At 32.8% G+C, this 15,496-nt stretch overlaps 1 protein-coding gene and 1 pseudogene across 1 annotated transcript; both read right to left on the bottom strand.

The window, feature by feature from the left end:
• Nucleotides 1-164: 164 nt before the first annotated feature.
• LOC143617843 (uncharacterized) lies at nt 165-4,683 on the bottom strand. The gene is made up of 3 exons (XM_077090266.1): nt 4,625-4,683; nt 1,171-2,114; nt 165-914 (listed from the first exon to the last, which is right to left on the bottom strand). The coding sequence occupies exons 2-3, from the start codon at nt 2,083-2,085 to the stop codon at nt 165-167; spliced, it is 1,665 nt and encodes a 554-aa protein (XP_076946381.1). The 5' UTR covers nt 2,086-2,114; nt 4,625-4,683.
• A 1,510-nt stretch (nt 4,684-6,193) lies between these two features.
• LOC143617844 (serine racemase-like) lies at nt 6,194-11,095 on the bottom strand (annotated as a pseudogene).
• Nucleotides 11,096-15,496: the final 4,401 nt, after the last annotated feature.

Below are 15,496 nucleotides of genomic sequence, written 5' to 3' on the forward strand. Positions count from 1 at the left end.
AAGACAAAGTTGTAAATAGACAATACTTCATTAAATTTCAATAATATATTATACTTCTAAACGTTCAAAACTTCATATTGATATACCAAGAAGATGCAATTCATGAATGAATAAATAAATTATTCATAAAAATAGAAATTTTGATAATTAAAACTATAACTTGTTCACCTGTCATCGTCTGTCTCCAACGTTGATTTCATGGACTCTTCATCATCACTTTCGTATGAGTCCCGCATTTTTTCTCTTTGTTCTGATGAGTCTTTGACCATTTCATTTGTCGTTGACTTTTTCGACTCGTCTTCATCTCCTCTAGATGATTCTTTGACAGTTTCTTTTCTAGGTGATTTCTTTGCATCTTCTTCATCACTGCTAGCTGATTGTTTGATTTTATCTTCGTCGAATATTTGTTCGGTTTTTTCACTCACAGTGTTTGATGATTCATCTTTGACTTTTTCTACTTTCGGTGAAGAAGATGACTCATCTTTATCTTTATTTCCCTCTGTTTTGACTGGCGGGTCAACAGATGTTGATGATTCTGAGTTGACCTCTTTGGCGGGTAACTTTATGTTTTCATCTTCTGTTACAACAGGTTTTTCGGTCGATTGTGATCCTTGTGATTCAGCACCATCTTTGACCACTGACGGCTCGGTTTTTGTAGCTAACTTGGTGTTGTTATCTTCTGTTATGACAGGTTTTTCAGTTGACTGTACTTTGTTGTCTTCCTTTTTCTTGGGCGAGGCAACGCCATCTTTGACTACTGATGGCTCGGTTTTTGTAGGTGATTCGTTTTTGTTGCTGTCCTCAGGTAGCTTGCTATTGATGTCTAGTGGTCCAAACTTTGCTTCAGCATCCTTGATCAAATATGTTAAAGCTCGTGTATCACGTGCACGTGCTAACTTCTCTGTATTTGAAAGCTGTCACAAACCGAATTTCAGATCTTTTTCCGTTGAAACGCGTTTGAAATTGATTATATGATAGGTATAATAAAATAAGCTTTATAAAATAGTTTTTGAAATTGCCAAATTTTGATCAATTAAGAAACCAATAGATAAAATGACTGAAAAAGGCATTTGTGAAACATGATTATAAAGTTCTAATGATTTGACACATGAATAGTCAAACGGTGTTTGTTAATCTGAACTAAATACTAAAATTAGCTTAAAAACTCACTTTTTTAATTTGTTCCACCCTATGTTTAAGAACTTCCTCACTAGCTTCTTTATGAGCGGTTCTGATAATATAAAGCAAATGTGACGAGAGTTCATCGGCATTATGTTGTTGAACATTGCACCGCGGTATACTAGAATTGCATCCAACTGTATAAAAAGCACAGTTCATAAGCTTCATCGGACAAATAGTCACACAATGTCTATCCATTTCACGCCTCATAACAAAATCCGAGCACTTTTGTTCACACGGGAGCACCATAAAAGGACAAATCGCTTCATGATTTTCTTTTTGAGCTGCACAGTACCTAGTTGAACACCCCTCATTGGTGCAATCCATTGGTCTCAACATACATTCTGCTCTATGCTTAACGAGTTCTTCCTCAGAACTGCATACCATATTACAATGAAATGAATTCTTGTAGTCGACATTCTTAAGCAACACCGAAGCAACATATTCTCTTCGAGCTAATAGCCAGAACCCATTAATTTCCGTTTCTTGTACAAAATCATCGATTCTATCATCTCGTCTGTCACTTAATACCCACTCGGAAACCCGACTGAACATGTTTCGCTTAGTAGATGTGAAATCATCAATGAGGCTTATGATTATATCATACGGATGTTCAGATATTTCTAACATGGAGGCGTTTTCTGATAGTAAGAATTCAGCCACGTAAGTCTCGCTTCTTTGTGTTAAATAATCAGTCATTGCTTTTCTCATATCAACGGCTACTGAACCAGCACTTGTGAACAGGCCACCTGTCGTGCTGTCAACACACGATGAGGCTAACCCGGGCAGGAGTTCTTGGGCTATTTTGTAGACAATTTCAGTGTCACAAAGTCCACAGTCATAGCTTTTAGCCAGTTCGGATTTCTCAGATTTGGTTTCCACTTCTGCTGCTACTGGTGGATCCATAATCGGTTCAACTTATCCAATGTTTCAAACTGAGAAAAGAATTCAGTATTTGTAACTTATGTAAGATGCTTATATCAACCCATGTAACAACGAACAAGTTATTTGAAATCAAGAAACAAGATTGACATTATTGGTGAAAAGTGCAATCTAAAATTGCAATAGTTTCTATTATGATATTAGTTTTTAGGATAATTTGAGGAACTAAAGTTTACTATACAGGAATGGCAAGATGATATATTCTTGTGAACCAAAAGCATTATAACCAGGGGTGCAAATGAGCCGAGCTGCTCGAGAGCTACTCAAATCTGATCGATATAAAGCTAGAAATGAGCCTAGCCTTATCGAGTAGGGATGAGCGAAACGGGTACCAGTACCGAATTGGTACCAAGTTTTGAGTTTTCGGTACTGGTACGGTACCGGTATTTCCTGAACAGTACCGGCACCAAGAATTTGAGAAAATCAATAACCAGTATTTTCGGTACCGGTACCCGCTCATCCCTGTTATCGACCCTGAGCTTCAAATAAAGATCTTTTAGTTATTGAGTCCGAGTTCGAGCCTTGTTATGGGAAGATCATTTAGGCTCGTCGAGCCTTAACGAGCCTATTTTACTTTTAAGTTGAACTCTTTTGGACTTCTATGTACTAATTTCACACTGCACAGCACAGCCGAGCTCAATCCGAGCTTAGGCTTGTTTAATTATAAACTAATTAATTCCCCTCCACACCAATCACGAGTTTTTCTCCATTCCTCTCATATATCGTCGTAACGCCCTTAATGCTAGGTTTTGAAAAAGACTTTTCATGTCATTCCCATTTAGGTCCGATTCGGATCCCTCCGTTGTTTCCTTTTCCTTCCGCACCTTTTCCTCGAAATGAGAAAGAAGATGGTACACTTGAATTGTATTATTTAAGTGCTTATTGCTTGCCAAAAATCCTACTTCTACAATTGGTAGGTCACCGGGTTATTCAAATAAGTCGTGTTTTCCGTGGTTTTCCCATGTTACAACTTCCGTACCAATTCGGTCGATCCGGAATGGATCGGTTAAACATTCCAAAATGAGCCGAGCTCGAGATTGAAAAAACGACTCACGAGCTTGGTAAAGAGATCGAAACAAGCAGTGCTCGAGCTAGAGGTCTTCTAAGTCAAAACGAGCCGAGCTCGGGCCTAGTCAAGCATGAACTCGGCTCAACTTGTTTACACTCCTAATTACTATTTTAGCTTGAAAATTTAACAGAAATTTAACAAAGCAGAAAAAAAATTCAATTTTATTGTGCAATATGCAGATAAGTAGCAATGAATATAAACTATTGCAATTATAGTTTACATAACAGAAGCACGGCCACTTAGGTCTAATTTAGACATATTGCACATTACAGGATTGTATACTGATATGATTTACAGGCTACCTCATCATCAAATATATGAACACAAAATGTTAGGGTTCAACAATCTGTTAAAAGTCAAATTATGACCTAGTCACCATTTACAAGATCTAGGGGTGCAAACGAGCCGAGCCTTATTAAGCCCGAGACTCAAATTAAGCTCGTTTAGTTATCGATACCGAGCCCGAGCCTCAAATTAAGCTCGTTTAGTTATCGATACCGAGCCCGAGCCTTGTATGGGAAGATCGTTTAGGCTCGTTGAGCCTTAACGAGCCTATTATGCTTTTAAGTTTTAACTCTTTTGAACTTCTATCTATGCAGTCGATATCGCTGATATATCACCGATATACCAATGATATATAGGTTATCGGTCCCTTGGTGAAATATCAGTCAAAATATCGGTTAGAATATCGATACCGATAATATCAGCGATATTGGACAGATATTTGACCGATATCCCCGATATCAGTGTTTTAAGTCTTAATTATCAACTTTTAGTGTTTAATGCTAGTTTTTTAAGTCTTAAATCAATTCTTACTTGCTATGATTGCTAGTGTTTTGCAAGTCGCAAAAGGTTAATCTGTTAACGGTAGGAGACTATACTGAATTATTAGTGTTAAATTGCTATATATATGAATTTTACATGATACTAACATTACCAATATCCCACCGATAGCTCACTGCGATAACCGATATCTCCGATATTTTTCCGCATTAACTGCTTAGACTTCTATGCATTAATTTCACACAGCACAACTGAGCTTAGGCTCGTTTAAGATTTTTCAAAAAATAATCAAAATGTATATAAACTAATTGACAAATTATGAACTGGCTAAGCCTGAGGTTTAGAAAAAGAAACCGCTCGAGCTCGAGGTCTTCTAAGTCATAACGAGCCGAACTTGAGCCTAGTAAAGCTACACTGACACATAATGTTAACGATTTGACGCAATAATCACTTGCATATTACAAATCATTTCTCATTCAATAGCACTAAATAAATCTAAACACGTAACTAACAAAACCGGATTCACGAATATTAAAAGTAGTGATTACATAAATTCTATATCATTGTAATCAAAATTGAGCTAGATCTGATACCTAGGTCAAAATATTAAACAATTAAACACAAATGTATACAGATTAGAGTTTAAATTACCGATTGGAAGAACAACGGAACGTCAATTTCACGAACTCGTGATCTGTTTCCCTGCGAATAATAATAATAACGACGAGAATTAGTGAATTAATGAAATAGGTAAAGATAATAATAATAATAATAATAATAATAATAATAATAATAATAATAATAATAATAATAAAAGTCGTACCTGCAAATATTACAATTACAAATACGTGAGCGCCATTAACGCACATCGGATTTGAATTAATTATTATTTGAAATTGAGAATAAAAAAAAATAAAAATAATAAAAAAGTTGCAGAACTTGGGGAGAGTGATATGACTCTTTCTTTTCATTATTTATTTTTTACTTTTTGGTACCTTTTTTTATTTATCGTGACGAATATACCCTCCTCTGGTATATGTTCGTGTTCAGTGGCGAAACTTCAACGAAAATACGGATATGTAATTTTTTGAATGAAAACGGGTAAATTTACATAACGTAACGAAAACTGAAAAATTACTAAGAAAAAAAGGGCACCCCGAGCCACATCACTCTTGTTCGTGTTCGTTCATTTAACTTTAAACGAAAATGAACATTTAATCGGGCATGCATTTGTATTCATGTTCGTTTATTTAAAGTATAAACAAACAGTTCATGAAAATAATTGAATAAAGATAAACGAGCATATATGAACAAACATAAACGATTATAATTGAATGAGTACAATCGAACAAATATTAAACCTTAAGTAGATGATTTATCAAAAGTTACATCAAAAAATGAAAATTAACGAACATAAATGAACGCTCATTAATACAAATGAGCTAACGCAATATGTGTTCATGTTCATTCATTTAATTAAATTAATTAAACGAACACAATCTTTTTGTTCATGTTCGCTCGATTACTAAATGAATAAACATAAACAAATTTCCTGTCGAATGATTCACGAGAAATTCTCTAGACATTTGGTTTGTTTACATGCCAATTCTCTACAGTCGACACATATAAAAGAAAAACGAATGGCAAGTTGTAAATTTTGATAAAAAATAACTAGCTAGAACACAAAGATACTAAATGGGATCTAATCTTTCTATATTTCTCTTCTGAGTTCTATTCTATGCAATGTTGATTAAAACAGTATCGGATCGGTTGGTTGCACTGTGAATTGGATGCTCGTAGGTTCGGTTCCAACATTCTCTGTCGGTGTATCGGGTATTACTAATAATTTATAAAAATTATTTTTTTCTGATCGATTTCAAAAACTTGTTACCCGTTTGCCTGCCACTTTATTGTAATCGTTTTGATTTTAATGATAAATTTACTAGCAAAAAAAAAAAACTTGTTAAACTTTTGTTAAAACAAATAACTTCTATTAAAACAAACATTATATAGATTTTAAAAACTTTTGTGCCAAAATTTTAATCATTTCTAGGTTAAAAAATTAAAACCTTTTAAACTTTTGTCATTAGTCATTATTTGGAAGGAAAAACTTCATTCTTAAGGTTTAAATAGACCATGCAAAAGAAAACCGGAAGCAAAACAATAGTAGCAAGTACTTGAAAACAGTCTGTAATTTGTCATTCTTAATATTAAAGCATACTACTTAGTACTCATGACACCATTGCTCTTGTCATTGCTCTCCTCAAAGCCTCTAGCGTAACGGCCTAGATCCACGTTGCCACCCGAGAGCACTATCCCTATGTTATGAGAATCCTTCCAAACGGGATTCTTCTTGAACTTGTCTGAAAGAACTGCGGGCTAGGCCAATTGCGCCGCTAGGTTCCACCGCAACCTTAAGAATCTCAAAACAGTATCTCATCGCTTGAATAATATCTTTATCGTCCAAGGTTATGATATCATCAACAAAATCCCGTACAATTGGCCTACATAAACAAATCGTTACACACTAAAATGTTATTGTTGTTGTTGTTGTTTGTTTTTAGTATTATTATTATTATTATGAGGAAAATTAACGTACAAAGTAGAAAAACGTGCTAACTATATGAATCAAGTAGTGTAATTATGTATACAAGTAGTCTAATTATGTAAATACACTATATTGTAATTATAATACACTATAATTACACTATGTTATATATATAATTACACTACTTGATTTGCACAATTAGCGCGTTAATTTAATTTGTATTTGATCCAAACCCTATTATTATTTATGTTATTATCAAATTTAATGTATGCCTTGAATAGCTATATAAATAGATGGATAATATTACCAAGTTTGATCTCCGAGAGAAGCTAGAAGGCCATCAGCAATTGTGTTGGTCTCAGACAAGGTTATGATTCTACCACACGCTTTGGATTATGCCGCGTCGTCTGCTCCTTTTGGCTCGGCAGCAAGGACTCGTATGGCAGGATTTATCGATTTGGCTCCAATCGCTACTCCAGATATTAAACCACCACCTACATGTTTCCACTTCCATGTGAAAAAACTAAATGGTATAAGAATATTCATACATGATGATAGCAAAAAATACAAACCGCTTATTGGAACTATGAGGGTGTCGAGCTGTGGGACCTGATCAAGAAACTCTAATTACACTGTACCCTGACCACTATAAAATAAAACAAAAAACATAAGTGATATTTAAAACAACTAAGATTTCATGGGACAACTTCATGTTATGGATGTTACTAAACTAAGAAAATAATTAAGGTAATACCTTATGATGCGAGCATCATTAGACGAAGGAACTAGAACAGCTCCAGTCTCATGTAATACCTTGTTCGCGATGTCTTGCCTAGATTTCATGTTACTATCACTGAATATAACTTGACCTCCATATCGTTTCGCATTCTCAGCTTTGAATTTTGGTGCGGTGTTTGGCACGACAACATACGCAGGAATTCCACGAAGTTTTGCAGCCAACGACAGTGCCGCAGCATGATTACCACTATATTAAATAAAAAGGTAAACTAGCTTTCGAAATAATAATATTAAGTTTCTAAGTGATTGAAAAATAAAATATAATAAACCAAAGACAAATTGAAAATAAATAATTATAGATGTAGGGTAGTAAAACTATCCACAAGCTAAAGAATACACTCCGCGGGCTCCCAACACAATCCGCGGATTACCATCGAGCATCCGCGGAGGGAACCCGTGGATCACCAAAGGGACCCCCCCCACGTGATATGGAAGAACAGTTGTAACAAACTACTTCTAGAAGATTATTCTAACATTCCTTGACAGCGACATCAACCAATAAAAGGAGGATAGCTGGACAACCTGATAACCGTCCCAAACGGAGCCAGGCTGTCATGTCCTATAGATGTACGACACATTCAGGTGGATACGGAATATCTTGATAGTGACAACTCCACCAATCACTTTACCACTACCCTCGGCTATAAATACTCGAATCATCTCCATGAGGTATTCATTCACTCACACATAATCACATAATCAGAGCAATTTACTTGTATCTCCTACTTCATTCAAACAGTACAGTACTTATTCTCACGCCGGAGGATGATTACGGGAAGACCCTCCATCTTGTCCTTCCCGTAACGAGACTCACAGTGTTCGGTTTTGCAGGGAATTAGCTGGAATCTGATCTCATCGGGCAGTAAGTACGCTCACATACGGAGAAACATAGATTCGGACTATCCAGTTCAATCTGTGTTTCTTCAATAATCCAACCTTTTGTGCATTGGCCGATAATAAGCCCACCTTTAAAAATCACTACCAACGGTCCCACATTTAAACTATTTTTGCCACAATGGTCCTTCGTTAAAAAAATACTTAACTTTTCCTAGTTTCAAACCGATGTTTTAGGGCTTTTTATCAGAAGAAGAATACGAGTCGACTGATGTAAAACTTATCTCAAAATGTTGATCCAAGCGACAAAACAATGTTTTAATTCAGGTGCTTGAATTTCCAATTAACAAAAATCAAGCCATTTGAATCACTGTTACAAGATAAGTTTTATATCAGTCGACTCGTATCTTTTTTCCGATCAAAAACCCTAAAACATCAATTTGAAACTAGGAAAAAAATTTAACGACATTAAGTATTTTTTAACGGAAGACCAGTGAGACAAAAACAGTTGAAGGTGGGACCGTTGATAGTGATTTTTAAAGGTGAGATTATTATCGACCAATACACAAAAAGTGAGATAATTTATTTCCAATTTGCCTAAATCAAACGTAAACTTAAATGAGTGATTTTACATTTGAACAATTAATTTGTCCAAAATCAAGCATTGATCCTTGTAAGCTACGCTATTTAATGGAACAGATTTTATTTTGCGATATATTATGCATTTATTATTGACAAAATAAAATATCTTCCATTATAAATCTGCCATTATTGTTTTTTTGACATCTCCACATGATTTATGATTAGTTTGAAAAAATATTGATTATTGAAAAATTTTGTCAATATGATATAATTACGGTAAAACATTCAAACTATATATACAAGTTTAGATTAAAAGGTAACAAATAAATGTTAAGAGTCAATGATATATACCTGCTGTGAGTTACAACTCCTTTGCGTGCTTGTTCTTCATCAAGAGAAAAGACTACATTTGATGCACCTCTGAATTTAAACGCTCCGCTGAAAACAAATTAAAATCCATAGTAATAAGCAAAAATATGCTAATCCGTTTATCTGTTGAGTCGAGATACGTTTTACCTCTAACCGATAAAAAAAAGACAGTTTAAAGCAAAAAGGCCAAAAAGCATGAAAAATGCATTTTATAGACATAAAGAACCTAAATCAGTATATTTAGAAATTAGGATTGTTGTTAAAATCATATAAATTTAATTTTTCAATCAGTATAATAAAGACATGAATGTGATAGGTAAAATAATTAATTTCCTTCCTATTTTCAATAGGTTACGAAACACATCTCCTATTTGATGTTCATGTTGGTGCATGTACATATATTACTTCCAGCGTCTTGCTAGCTTATTGCTAGCTTAATATATTACTTTTTTGATGGTCGTTCAAATAAATAAAAAATAAAAGTTCTATTAATAATCAACACGCAATTTTTTTATTTATAAAAATTGATCTTTGGACCTTAAATTCTTACCCCTTTTGAAAGCATTCGCACTCGAAAAATAAAGCTTTCCCAGCCATGGAGTTTAGCATTTGTGAAGATACGACAGCGGTTCTGTGAACATACGGCTTAATCAAAGCGTGTGCTTTATTTATCGAATCAATATCCACTGCATATTTCCTATCTTCCATGCTTGTTTTCCTGTTAAATTGATATATATTATGTGAGAAACTATAATCTTATTATCATGAAATATTATCGTAAAAAGATTAAAATCCACAAAGGTATAATCAAGCCATATGGTTAAACAATATCACACATGATATCAATGTTTTAGGAATCGTACATGCTATAGGTTCACTCGTTATGTATATAATTCATGTAGATATTTAAGAAAATGATGGTCATATGCATAATGAAAGAAAACACTTTGTGTATGGTTCTTGAGAATGAAATGCGTTTGTCTTTTCTAAATATATTTTCTCACTCATCCCTCACAGATCTGAGTTCTACAAGGACAATGGCGTTCAAAATCACAGTTTGTTCATCTGTTTTCCCATAATATCATTTTAACATTTAACCTATAATCTAACATTCTCAAACGTGTTTTGAAAAAGTTTTTAGAAACCAAGAACTAAACAATTTAAATATAGTGGTAAAACAAACTCAGTCAACGATTTACACTAACTTTTGAACACAATTTATTCAGACAGAAACAACGAAATTATGTCTACAAACAAAGATGAAAGTGAAAACTTGTACTATAAAGAAAATACAACTCGATCAACATTATTCTAATCTAACTTTAACATGAAGATGACGACGAGATCTGTAGCGGATTCTTCAAAAACACTTCTAATGCAAATGAGTATTTGAATGATGTTTTAGGGTTTCATATGAGAGTATTATGTTTTATATGAGCTAAAAACACAAATTTATAACGTCTTTTTTAATTAGTTTTCAATTTAGACCCCCACACTAATAAGAGTAGCAATTTTAGTCCTTATAAAGAGTTTCTTTTTCTTACAACTTCGTAAATATAGTACCCTTTCTATTTTGTCACGTGATATGTTCTTTCTACATGATTTTTAAACGGTCAATGAAAGCACAATTTCATTAAAGCACACCAAACAAGTGACATGGGTGTAGAAAGGCACTAGTCCATGTCCTTTCCATGTTGAGTTATTTGATGTTTGTCACAATTTTAGTATTTCATGTCCTTTCTATGTTGAGTTATTTGATGTTTATTATAATTTTAGTGAAATGGCAAGTATTTTTTCTTTGTAACAACTGATCTTTGGACCTTAATTTCTTACCCTTTTTGGAAGCATTCACACTTCAAAAATAAAGCTTTCCCAGCCATGGAGTTTAGGGTTTGTGAAGATACAACAGCGGTTCTATGAACATACGGTTTAATCAAAGCGTGTGCCTTGGTTATCGAATCCATATCCACAGGATATTTCTTATCTTCCATGCTTGTTTTCCTGTTAAATTGATATATATTATGTGAGAAATGTTTTAGGAACCGTACATGTTATAGGTTCACTAGTTTTATATATATATATATATAGAGAGAGAGAGAGAGAGAGAGAGAGAGAGAGAGATTTAAGAAAATGATGGTCGTATGCATAATGAAAGAAAACACTTTGTGTACGGTTCTTGAGAATGAAATGCGTTTGCCTTCTCTAAATTTATTTTCTCACCCATCCTTCATCTGAGTTCTACAAGGACAATGATGTTCAAAATCATAGTTTGTTCATGTGTTTTCCTATAATATCATTTTAACATTTAACCTATAATCTAACATTCTCAAACGTGTTTTGAAAAAGTTTTTAAAAACCAAGAACTAAACAATTTAAATATAGTGGTAAAACAAACTCAAGCAACGATTTACACAACTTTTGAACACAATTTATTCAGAAAGAAACAACGAAATTATGTCTACAAACAAAGATGAAAGTGAGAACTTGTACTATAAGAAAATACAACTCGATCAACATAGACCCTCACACTAATAAAAGTATCACTTTTAGTCCTAAGAAAGAGTGGCCTTTCTATTATTCTATTTGAGGTGCACAAACCGGTTTAAAACTCAAAACCGGCTTGGGTTAAGTCAACAAAAGTCAAAGCCGGTTTATGATCGGTTTCGGTTCGGGTTGAAACCGGTTTTTACTATGGTACAATCGGTTTCGGTTCGGGTTTTGGCCGGTTTCGGTTCATGTTTTGACCGGTTTTTGCCTGTTTTGGCTGGTTTCAGTTCGAGTAACCGGTTTGGAACTGGTTTTGGTGAAGAAAATTACAAACCGGTTCCAAACCTACGGTTTCAATTGTTCCAAACCGGTTTCTACATAATCGGTTTCAAACAGATTCGGTTTCGGTTCAGTTTTCAGGTCGGGTCGGTTAACCGGTTTATTTGCTCATCTCTACTTTCTATATGGACATGTGACATATTAATGTATAGTTTTTTTCTTACAACTTTGTAAATATAGTACCCTTTTCTGCTTTGTCACAGGACATGTTCTTTCTACATTGATTTTTAAACTATCAATGAAAGCAAGATTTCATTAAAACACACCAAACACAACTGACCGGGCCTAGAAAGACACTAGCCCATGTCCTTTCTATATATGTTGAGTTATTGGGTGTTTATCATATTTTTCTTTCTATGTTGAGTTATTTGGCCTCTTAGTTATAATTTTAGTATTTCGTTGATTCTTGAATTTTTCCATTCTTGCTTCGGTCTTTTGATTTTTTTATACATTCTTTGGCCAACTTAAAGCATGTTTGAGATTTAGTTTGAAAACACCTTATTAACTTATTGGCTTTTTAAAGAGTCAATAAGATAAAAAGTTTTTGGCATTATACAAATTCTTTTTACTTTAGTTTTTTGAAAAAGTCAAAAAACAATTTTCTAAAAGTCTCAAATCCTACTTTTCCAAAATTGCTTTTTAAAAAGGTTAATAATCAAATAAGTTATTTTCAAACTCAATCCCAAGCATGTTCTTAGAGAGCATTCTCGGCACATCTTCATCTCAATCTTTATAAGTACATTAAAATACACTATATTTTTTTCTCTTCTTTTCAATCAAATAATACTTTTTATATATTTAATATTATATTTCCTCTTTCCTTCAGTAACAACTTTCAAAAACATTAAGAAAATTGTAGACTGTGAACAGTGTTTCTCTAAATTTACTCATTAATAAAAGTTTTTCTATCTCTTTCACTCACTAATACGGAGGACCTGCTGAGAATGCTCTCACTTAATTATTTTAACTTTTCTTTATTTTGTAGATGATAAATTTAAGTGTTTAGAAACTATATGCATTTTAAGCTTGTTAGAAACATTTTTCGAAGTGTTACAATATTTCTCAATATACAAAGGGTATACTATGTATGATGTGATAAACTTATTACATATTTAAACCCATATAAATTATACGCCTCAATCAAGGTACATACAAAATTCATATGCTTCATAATAGGTTAATAAGCATGTGACATATGATTACTAATGATTTTATATATTTTAAGTGACCAAAAATTCATATAGGATGGATGACAGAGAAAAATCTAAACGCATGGTGCAAATGTCATTACATTTCATTATTTTGTGCTTTCAAAAATATGATTTTTGAACCTTTCACATCATATTTTTACAATTGTATCAAACATATCTATTTTTTTCCAACCCTATAAATATTCTTACAAAAACTAATGTTTCCATGTCATCAACATTTCTTACATTTATTTTTAATTTTTGAACCTTTTTTTATAATTAATAAAGCCATGTGGCGGAATTTATGCACTTGTATCCGTAAAGAGTAATTTATTTTCTTTTAGGTTGGAAATTAGTGTTGTTGTTGTTATTATTTTCTTTTAGGTTGGAAATTAGTGTTGTTGTTGTTGTTATTGTTATTATTATTATTATGTTAACCTTAGTTTTATTTGAAATTAAATGTTTTTACACGGTTATGGAAAAAAGAAAAAATATTTAAGGCTATTAAACGTTTTGTGGATTCTGAAAGTTTTGAGTAATATATCAAGTGCTTTTAATTTTAGTATTAATTTACATAATATTCGTACCAAAACACCGTTATGGAAAAATAAATTAAATGTTAGTTAGTAGTTACATCCAGATATGGAAAATGGGGGGGAAAAATAAATAATAAAGCCATTAAACGTTTTGTGAATTTAATTTTTGAGTAATATATTAAGTGATTTTAATTTAGTATTAATTGCATATTATTAGAGGGATGTGCAAAAAATCCAAAAACCAAATCATATCCGTAACAAAAAAAACCGAAGGCGAATTGGGAATTCGGATTTTCGATCCGGTTATTACCGAATTCAAATTTGTTTTTCGGTTCAATTTTTAAATCCATTTTTTTAATATAATTTGTTCAATTTATTCAATTTAACCATATTAACCGTTTAAAATAACCCATGTTTGTGTGGTCTAGTTTGAATGTTTAAGACTATAATTGACTTTGGATGCTATATTATGTTTAACCCTATTATCTGGTTTGGATGTTTTATTACGGTTTTGTATGCTTAAAACTATTTTCCAGTTTGGATTTTTTATTTAGTTGTAAACTTTTGGTTTTAGAATATGTTGTGTTTTATTGAAAATTTTGATGTTGTACACGGAATCAAACAGCTGTTTGGAACACAAAAAATAAATCTTGGCAAAATTATTGTTTGGTTGAAGGTTTGTTTGCGGTTAAACCAAAACTGATCTGAATTAACTTTAAATGAATTCTGATCGATTAGTCCGTTGCCAAATTCGATTCAGTTTCGACTAGAGACAAAAAAAATCAAAAAAGAACAAATCAAATCGTTAACCAAGCCGATGGCCACACTAAGTAGCAAGTACTACCCCATTAACGTTTGTTAGAGAGAAGAGAACATAGATCCATCTCAAACCATCCCATCACACCTTTTTATTTATTTATTCACCAGCTTTTGAACCTGTGTATTACACGGGATTTGTCAAATAACAAAAATAAATAAGGTTTGTTATTTGAAAGAAATGAACAAAACTAAAGATAAGAAGAAAATAAAATATATGCTACAAATAATAAGAACTCAAATTTATAAATTCAAAAAAATCTTTTTATATACAACATTTGCCAAAATTGTTTTGACCATTTACCCATGAATAGCTATAACGAATAAGATAAGAGATTAGAGAATCAAAAGGGAATTATAACCCATTTTTCAAAATTGTTTTGACCCATGACCCATTGATAAGTAGGATAAATAAGATGGAAACTTAAAGAGTTAAAAAGAAAATTAGAACCCATTTGCCAAAATTATTTTGACCCATGGATAGATAGGATAAATGAGATGAAAGATTGGAAAATTAGAAAGAAAATTATAACTCATTTATCAAAATGGTTTTTACCCATAACCCATGGATAAGTAGGATGAATGAGAAGAGAGATTAGGCCAAAAATAAATGTGAGATTGCCACGTCATCCTCATTATTTTCTTTTATTAGTATAGTTAGATTAGATTTATTTATGACAAAATAGCAAAAGACATCCTTTATGTTTAAACGTTTTTTCATTAGACGTCCTTTAACAAAAGAAATGGCAGAAGACATATTTCATGTTTCGAATTCATTTCACGTTAAGTCCTTTGGCTACCCAGTTAAATATTTTTGTTAAATTTAGTCATGTGCGTTGCACATGAAGGCATTGTGGTCATTTTACCCCTTTAAGGACCGTTTGTGTAATTAGCCTAAAGATTTGACCTTTTAAAAAAAACTTTTGTTTTTCAATCCCTCTCATTCTTTCTTCTCTTTCAACTAAAACCGCCAACAACACCTTTATCAATCATACAACCACCACCACCACTTGTTGCCAACCGC

The sequence above is a fragment of the Bidens hawaiensis genome, unplaced genomic scaffold (genome assembly GCF_021521415.1).
Source record: "Bidens hawaiensis isolate Kalapana, Puna unplaced genomic scaffold, B.hawaiensis_p1.1 tig00059246_1, whole genome shotgun sequence".
Lineage (NCBI taxonomy): Eukaryota > Viridiplantae > Streptophyta > Magnoliopsida > Asterales > Asteraceae > Bidens > Bidens hawaiensis.

What these genes read in the sequence shown, in the direction of transcription:
- LOC143617843 (XM_077090266.1), bottom strand. Translation starts at nt 2,085, where the DNA reads ATGGATCCACCAGTAGCAGCAGAAGTGGAAACCAAATCTGAGAAATCC. An exon ending in GGGTGGAACAAATTAAAAAA is followed by an intron (nt 915 to 1,170) that starts GTGAGTTTTTAA and finishes GGTTTGTGACAG; the next exon opens with CTTTCAAATACAGAGAAGTT.